This window comes from Saimiri boliviensis, chromosome 10 (assembly GCF_048565385.1).
Source record: "Saimiri boliviensis isolate mSaiBol1 chromosome 10, mSaiBol1.pri, whole genome shotgun sequence".
Classification (NCBI taxonomy): Eukaryota; Metazoa; Chordata; class Mammalia; order Primates; family Cebidae; genus Saimiri; species Saimiri boliviensis.
In genome coordinates, this window is record NC_133458.1 from 89,925,417 (window position 1) to 89,934,013 (window position 8,597).

The 8,597-nt window shown below is 41.6% G+C and overlaps 1 protein-coding gene across 2 annotated transcripts in view; it reads left to right on the forward strand.

Moving 5' to 3' along the window:
• GPNMB (glycoprotein nmb) overlaps positions 1 to 1,459 on the forward strand; it is a 29,109-nt gene extending 27,650 nt beyond the window's left edge. For both annotated transcript variants that reach the window (XM_003935119.4, XM_074379614.1), the window contains exon 11: positions 383 to 1,459. In XM_003935119.4, the coding sequence (XP_003935168.1) occupies positions 383 to 542 (160 nt within the window). In that variant the 3' untranslated portion in view covers positions 543 to 1,459. The remainder of the gene's footprint in view (positions 1 to 382) is intronic.
• The last annotated feature ends 7,138 nt before the right edge of the window (positions 1,460 to 8,597 follow it).

The following is an 8,597-nucleotide window of genomic DNA, read 5'->3' on the forward strand; positions in this document are numbered from 1 at the left end:
GGCATGCACCACCACACCCAGCTAATTTTTGTATTTTTAGTAGAGACGGGGTTTCACCATGTTGACCAGGATGGTCTCGATCTCTTGACCTCGTGATCCACCTGCCTCAGCCTCCCAAAGTGCTGGGATTATAGGCATGAGCCACCGCACCTGGCCTGTCAACTTAATTTTAATATGATAATCTCAAATTGTAGCAAACAGGCACATTTCTCGCATGAAGGAGAGTAAATTAATGTACTTTCATAAGACACCATTGTCTTGCAAACTGACAGTCATGTTAAATGGAATGAATCCTTTTAAACCTGGCATGAAAAAGATTGTATAAAGTAATTTATTTCAACTGACAGTCTTTTAAAAATAGCTAACCAATTTTTGTTTCCAGGAAACACAAGGAATACAAACCAATAGAAAATAGTCCTGGGAATGTGGTCAGAAGCAAAGGCCTGAGCGTCTTTCTCAACCGTGCAAAGGCCGTGTTCTTCCAGGGAAGCCAGGAAAAGGATCCACTACTCAAAAACCAAGAATTTAAAGGAGTTTCTTAAATTTCGACCTTGTTTCTGAACCTCACTTTTCAGTGTCTTTGATGTGAGATATGCCAGAGTAGCTATTAACCTTTTTTTTCCTAAAGATTATTGTAAAATAGATATTATGGCTTGGGGAAGTTGAATTTTTTTATAGGTTAAAGGACATTTTAGAGATGGAGAGAGGGATTATACTGCAGGCAGCTTCAGCCATGCTGTGAAACTGATAAAAGCAATTTAGCAAGCTTCCTTTCATTTTTTTTTTTTTTATGTTTCACTTATAAAGCCTTAGGTAACCAGTAGGATAGACACACTGTGTCACAAGAGTAAGGAGAGAAGCTACTATCGAATAGAGCCTGACCCAGGTTAACGGCAAGGAGAGGCAGGATACTTGCAGCTTTCCATGTAGCCATATGCATAAAACCAACCAATGTAGTCCAGTTTCAAAGATCACATTCCAAGCTAGCTGAACCCACTTCAGTAAACATGCATGAGCTACCGACAGAACAGTAACAGGGCCAAGCCTTTGGTATCATGTACATGCTTGTTAGACTCAGAAAAAATACTACTCTCACAAATGGGTGGGAGTATTTTGGTGAGAACCTGCTTTGCTCGGCTGAGTGAAGGCATGATATTCATTCATTCATTTATTCCATGGACATTTAGTGCTTTCTATATACCAGGTATGATGCTAGGTACATGGTTCCTGCACTTAGAGGAGTGACACTCTTTTGTATATTTCCGAATTTTTGTACAGTCAGTGCACACATTTGAAATCATATGTTATGATTTTCCAAAGGATGAGGTCTCTGGTTTTTCATGGCAACTTGATCAGTAAGGATTTTGCCTCTGTTTGTAACTAAAACCATCTACTATACATTAGACATGACATTCTTTTCCTCTCCTTTCTGAAAAATAAAGTGTGGGAAGAGACAAAACCTTGGCATTGTAATTATTTTTCTCATTCATCGTTTGCTTTTCAATTTCACTTATAGTTGTTTCTTTTTTTTTAGATGAGGGTCTCCCTGTCTCCCTATATTGTCGAAACTGGTCTCAGACTCCTGGCCCCAAAGGATCCTTCTGCCTTAGCATCCCAAAGTGCTGGGATTACAGGAGTGAGCCACTGCACCCAGCCTCAATTTCATTTATAGTTTTTGACAAGCAAAAAGTTGTTTAACAGTTATCTCATAGAGCATTGATAACCTCATAAGTATTTTTTACCTAAAAAAATGTATATATACAGGGCTGAGCGCAGTGGCTCACACACGTAATACCAGCAATTTGGAAGGCTGAGGCAGGCAGATGGCTTAAACTCAGCAGTCTGAGACCAGCCTGAGCAACATGATGAAACTCATCTCTACAAAAAATACAAAAAATTAGCCAGGCCTGATGGTACATGCCTATAGTCCTAGCTACTCAGGAGGCTGAGGTGGGAGGATCACTTGAGCCCAGGAGGTCAAGGCTGCAGTGAGCCAAGATGGTGCCACTGCACTCTAGCCTAGGCAACAGAGCCAGACTCTGTCTCAAAAAGAAAATATGCACACACACAACAAACACACACATCTTTCACATGTCTATATATATACATAATCACATCATATGTGAAATTTCAAATAAAAGTTTAATGTGTAAATATATATAATCAGATTAATCTAGAGAGATTTTCCAGAAGCAATTGTCCTGGACTCTGAGCAATCAGTATCATCTTAAAACTAAAGACGGGGTGAATTCTAGGTCACAGTTTAGTGAACTTTTTCCATAAAGAGCTGGGTCTTAAATCCCTTAGGCTTTATGGGCCGTACAGTCTTTGTCGCAACTACTCCACTTTCTCATTGTAGCATGAAAACAGCCATAGACACTGCGTAAATAAAAGAGCCTGGCTGTGTTTCAGCAAAAACGTATTTACCAAAACAGGTGGTAAGACAGATTTGGCCCATGGGGCATAGTTTGCCTGTTTTACACTAATAGAGACAAAATAGACATAGTAACCAAATGCAACTTGAGAATCTACAGTGGATCCTAGCTTGGGAAAAAGACAGCAATGAAAGATATTTATGGAACAACTAGGGAAACTTGAGCACACACTGGATGCCAGATGATATTATAGAATTATTGTTAATTTTCTTAAGGGATGGTAAAGGTATTGTTAACATTCAATCTAGGTCCTTCATTTCCTGGATGACATAGAGGCCAAAAAAAAAAAAAAGTATTTGTTCTAAAATTGCTTCCAGAGAGTGTAAAACTTGCAGAACAAGACTTGTGAGATTTCTCCCCATTTACATGATGATTGTATGGCCATAGTCCTCAACCAGGGGTGACTTTGCCCCCTAAGGGACATTTGGCAATGTTTGGAGACATTTGTGGTTGTCATGACTAGGGTGGGGTACAACTGGCATCCCTGTGATTAGATGCCAGTAATGTTGCCCAGCATCCTACAACCTATAAGACAACCACCACAACGAAGAATTATCTGGCCCATGGTGGGTGCAGTCACTGCTGCCTGTAATCCCAGCACTTTGGGAGGTCAAGGCGGGTAGATCACCTGAGCTTAGGAGTTTAAGACCAGCCTGATCAACACGGCAAAACCCCATCTCTACTAAAAATACAAAAATTAGGCCGGGCGTGGTGGCTCACGCCTGTAATCCAAGCACTTTGGAGGCCAAGGCGGGCGGATCACCTGAGGTCAGGAGTTCAAGACCAGCCTGACCAACGTGGTGAAACCCTGTCTTTAAAAAAAAAAAAAAAAAAAATTAGCCAGGTGTGGTGGCGCACACCTGTAATCCCAGCTACTCGGGAGGCTGAGGCACGAGAATTGCTCAAATCCGGGAGGCAGAGATTGCAGTGAGCCAAGATCGCACCACTGTACTCCAGCCTGGGAGACGGAAGGAGACTCCATCTCAAAACAAAACAAAGCAAAGCAAAACAAAAACATCATCATCTGGCCCTGAATGTAGAATCACCCTGCTGTGGAGTGACCTCAGAAGCTCTGGGCATGGAGATAAAAACAGAAGACTTCATGTGAATCCAGCCCTGCCACTGAAGTCTGAGTCACTCTGGGTAAGTTGTTTGCCCCTTCCTGAGCCTCTCCTTTCTCAGTCTCCTCATTTGTAAAGTGGGTATGTAGACCCTCCTTGGCTACTTCACAGGGCTGCAACACATCCATCTTCCCGAATGAGTGGATGTATAAGCTGTCTGTTTACAGCATCGTGATATATGCTCCATGTGAGGCCTGAGGATGGAATCAGTGTGGAGAGGCTGTATCAACTTTATAATGACTAGGAGGCCAAGACCTGAAGCAGAAAAGTAGTTTCAAGTTGCAGCAGAATCTCCTGAAGTCTGGTTGAAACACATATTGCTGGGCCCACCCCCAGAGTTTCTAATTCACTTTTCTGGGGTGGAGCCCTCCCTGTAAGGCTTTCTAACAAGTTTCCAGATAATCCTGCTACAGCTGGGTGGAAGAAACTAACATTGAGCAATTTGGTCTTGAAATCCGCTCTTCCCTTTTCTTATCAACAGGGGGTAGCAGAGAGCAGCAAATAGACAGTCATTTGGCCGGGAAGCAGGTCAAAATCTTTATCAAACCTCCCTAAGTTTCAATCTAACAACTGGCAGGAGAGAGGGCTGAAATAGTGAATTATTTAGTTTTATATTCTCCCTATGACCACAGCAACAAGTCATTTAACTTTTGCTGAATCACAGTTTGTGAAACGAGAGAACCTAAAAGATAGTGGGACGACTTGATTAATGTATGTTGAGAGTTAGAACTTAGAAAAACAATTGAAATGCCTAGGTAATAAATTATTCTGGGAATTTCTTATTCTTGGGACTTTTTCTAAACGTCTGCATTTTAAACACTTCTGACTCATTTATAAACCCACATTGGTGGCCCTCACTGAATTTTCAATTGTTTAATAGTTTAGAGTGCAATACGTTCAATGCATTCATTACATCCAGAATGTATAGCAACTTCAAATCCAAGTGACAGTGTAAGGACAGAGGAGAAGCTAGTCAGCCAGGGGTGATGGTGACTGCATTCTGATGGGGCTTTTGTGGGGGAAAATCCTTTAAGGTTTTTTGAAAGAATAGTTCCAAAGCTGCTGGTATAGGTACCTTTAAAAATCAGAGTTCAGGCCGGGCACGGTGCTTTTCACCTGTAATCCCAACACTTTTGGAGGCCAAAGTGGGCAGATAACCTGAGGTGAAGAGTTCGAGACCAGCCTGGCCAATATGCTGAAACCCCATCTCTACTAAAAATACAAAAATTAGCCAGGCATGGTGGCAGGCACCTGTGATCCCAGCTACTCAGGAGGCTGAGGCAGGAGAATTGCTTGAACACAGGAGGTGGAGGTTGTAGTGAACTGAGAGTGCACCATTGCACTCCAGCCTGGGTGACAGAGTGAGACTCTGTCTCAGAAAAAAATAAAAATAAAAATCAGAGTTCAGCTCCCAGGAATTACCCCTTGCAGACTGATTTCGATCATTCAACTATCATTTACTGGACACCAGTATGTCCCAGGCTGTGGTCAAGGAGAGGACTCAATAGTGACAAGAGAGACAAGGACTCTGCTCTCATTTCCATGAGAAACTCCAGACTAATGCAACATGTCACCACACAAGTGCCACTGCAGGGAGAGAGCTAAGCTCTGACCTGGAGGCCTCCATCTTAGTCAACCCCACTGGCCTCAGCTTAATCTGCAGGGACAGTTCCTCTGCTGCTTAGAATTGAACAGCCATTCCTATTGTCCTTGAAATCTGGAATACATTTTCTTTGGAGCTCTCCTACAGGCATTTTGGAATTTGGATGCCTTAATGGTATTTTAGTACTTAAGTAGTTTTCATTCTATGTTTAATTTTCTCACAAATATTATGTCATCTCACTAATCAAAATGTTTCTTCAGTTTACAATGTAATTGCCATTATTAATTGCATTGTACAGATTTGTTGTTTTGTTTTATTTTGTTTTTAAGACAGGGTCTCACTCTGTCACCCAGGCTGGAGTGCAGTGGCATGATCTCAGCTCACTGCAACTTCCACCTCCTGGGTTCAATCAATTCTCCTGCCTTCGCCTCCTGAGTAGCTGGGATTACAGGCGCCAGCTACCATGCCCAGATATTTTGTATTTTTAGCAGAGACAGCATTTCACCATGTTGGCCAGGCTGGTCTAGAACTCCTGACCTCAAGTGATCCACCTGCGTTGACCTCCCAAAGTGTTGGGATTACAGGTGTGAGCCACCGTGCCCAGCTAAAATGTTTATTAAAATAAATTCCTTTAGAGAGAGAGAAAAAAAAAAGATTAGCCACTGATGAGAGTGGCAGAAGGATTTTGTGGCTGTGGATATGGTTTTGAATCTGATTTTTGGAATTGAGTAGAGGAAGATAAGTAGGGCTTAAATTGAGAGACCTGAACCACACCAAGACATTTTAGTGCCGGGCGCGGTGGTTCACGCCTGTAATCCCAGCACATTGGGAGGCTGAGGCGGATGGATCATGCGGTCAGGAGTTCAAGACCAGCCTGGCCAAGACGTTGAAACCCCATCTTAAAAAAAAAAAAAAAAAGACATCTTAGCTGGGTGACCTGAAGCCAATCATTCTCCCTTTTCTCCACCGCAGCCTCCTCATCTGCAAATTGGAGGCGAGGAGAAGATGGAGAAGCAAATTAAACTGGATAAACTCTAAAGTCTCTCCAGGTTCTAATGTCCTACTGTGCAACATGGGGAGAATAAAATTATCCAATTTCCTTATAGAGGTCAGGAGGATTATATTCTAAATCAGGGGTTGGCAAACTGCAGTTTACCAGGCAAAGCCAGCCCTCTGCCTATTTTTGTATGGTATACAGGCTAAATATACATATTTTTTATTTTTTAATGGTTTGGAAAAAAATCAAAAGGATACTGTTTTGTGACACATAAAAATGACTTAAAATTCAAATTTCAGGGCCGGGCGCGGTGGCTCAAGCCTGTAATCCCAGCACTTTGGGAGGCCGAGGTGGGTGGATCACAAGGTGGAGAGATCGAGACCAACCTGGTCAACATGGTGAAACCCCGTCTCTACTAAAAATAGAAAAAATTAGCTGGGCATGGTGGTGCGTGCCTGTAATCCCAGCTACTCAGGAGGCTGAGGCAGGAGAATTGCCTGAACCCAGGAGGCGGAGGTTGCGGTGAGCTGATATCGTGCCATTGCACTCCAGCCTGGGTAACAAGAGCGAAACTCGGTCTCAAAAAAAAAAAAAAAAAAAAAAAAATTCAAATTTCAGTGTCCATATATGAAGTTTTATTGAAACACAGCCACAGCCATTCTTATTCATTACATATTGTCGGCCATGGCTTTTGCATTGCAACAGCAGAGCTGAGTAGTGTGACAGAGACTGCATGGCCTGCAAGGCCTAAAAATTTTACTATCTGGCTCTTTACAGAATGAGTTTGCTCATCTGTGTTCTAAAGCATGCTGGACTCCACTTTCAACTGAATTGGGAAAACAAGAATTATTCAGAGAACTTCAATTATGCAAGATGTAATCTTCTTTTAATTTATTTTTAATTTATTTTATTATTATTATTTTTTTAAGAGATGGGGTTTCACCACATTGCTCAGTCTTGGACTCCTGGGCTCAAAGCGATCCACCCACTTTGGCCTCCCAAAGTGCTGGGATTACAGGGGTGAGCCACTGCACCAGGCCAATTTTCATAATAGATCACTTTGATCTCTTATCCTCAATCTGATGTCACATTCACTATCCTGAAGTGATGACAAATGTTATATTATGTGCCATAGTAAGCTAAGTGTACATTGCTAATGAATTGACATTTAGGGATGTCATAAAAGACCTGCTGAAGAAAAAACAATTCTAAGAATGCTCTCAAGCTAATACAAATAGGAGAATCATAATACAAGGAAGCAAGTGATGGAGAATTTCGTACATCCCCAAAAGCACCAACCATAAAGAAAAAGATTGATATATCTGATTATGTCATCATTTAAAAGTATATGAAGCTCACACCTGTAGTCCCAGCACTTAGGGAGGCCAAGGTGGGCAGATTGCCTGAGCTCAGGAGTTTGAGACCAGCCTGGCCAACATGGTGAAAACCTGTCTCTACTAAAATACAAAAAATTAGCCAGGCATGGTGGTGCACGCCTGTAGTCCCAGCTACTTGGGAGGCTGAGGCAGGAGAATCGCTTGAGCCTGGGAGGCGGAGGTTGCGGTGAGCTGAGATCACGCCACTGCACTCCAGCTTGGTCTGCAGAATGAGACGCCATCTCAAAATAAATAAATCAATTAAATTAAAGTATATGAAAAAGACATCACAAACTTCTTGTTTGAAAAAATAACCACAGAATTCTCACACACTGCTGGTGTAAATGCAACGTGGGTCAACCACTTTGGAACAGTTCAGCAGTTTTTTATAAAGTTAAATATACACATACCATAACTCCTAGGAATTTACCCAAGAGAAATAAGATGTACGTTCATACAATGACTTGTACTCAAATGTTCACAACAGTGTTATTTCTAATAGCCACAAACTAGAAACAGTCTTAAGTTTCCACCAACTGGAGAATAGATAAATAAATTGTGGTATATCCATATACTGAAATACAGTCATGCACTGCATAAGGACTTCATACGTAACAACAGTGGTCCCATAAGATTATAATGGAACTGAAAAATTCCTATTGCCTAGTATTTACAATATTATATTTTATAACATTTATTTTAGAATGTAGAGTGTATCATCTATTTTGTAAGTAGAGTCTTTCTACTTATTAAAAAAAAAGTTAACTGTACACCAGCCTCAGGCAGGTCCTTCAGGAGTTATTTCAGAAGGAAGCATTATTATTAAAGCAGATGACAGTCCCATGGATGTTATTGCCCCTGAAGACCACCCACTGGGACAAGATGTGGAGGTGGAAGACAGTGACACCGATGATCCTGATCCTGTGTAGGTCTAGACTAATGTCTGTGTTTATGTCTTAGTTTTTAATAAAAAGTTTATTAAGGTCTGTTGGCATTGTATTTTGTTTTTGCTTTTGTTTGAGAGGGAGTCTCTGTCGCTCTGTTTGAGACCAGCCTGGCCAACAT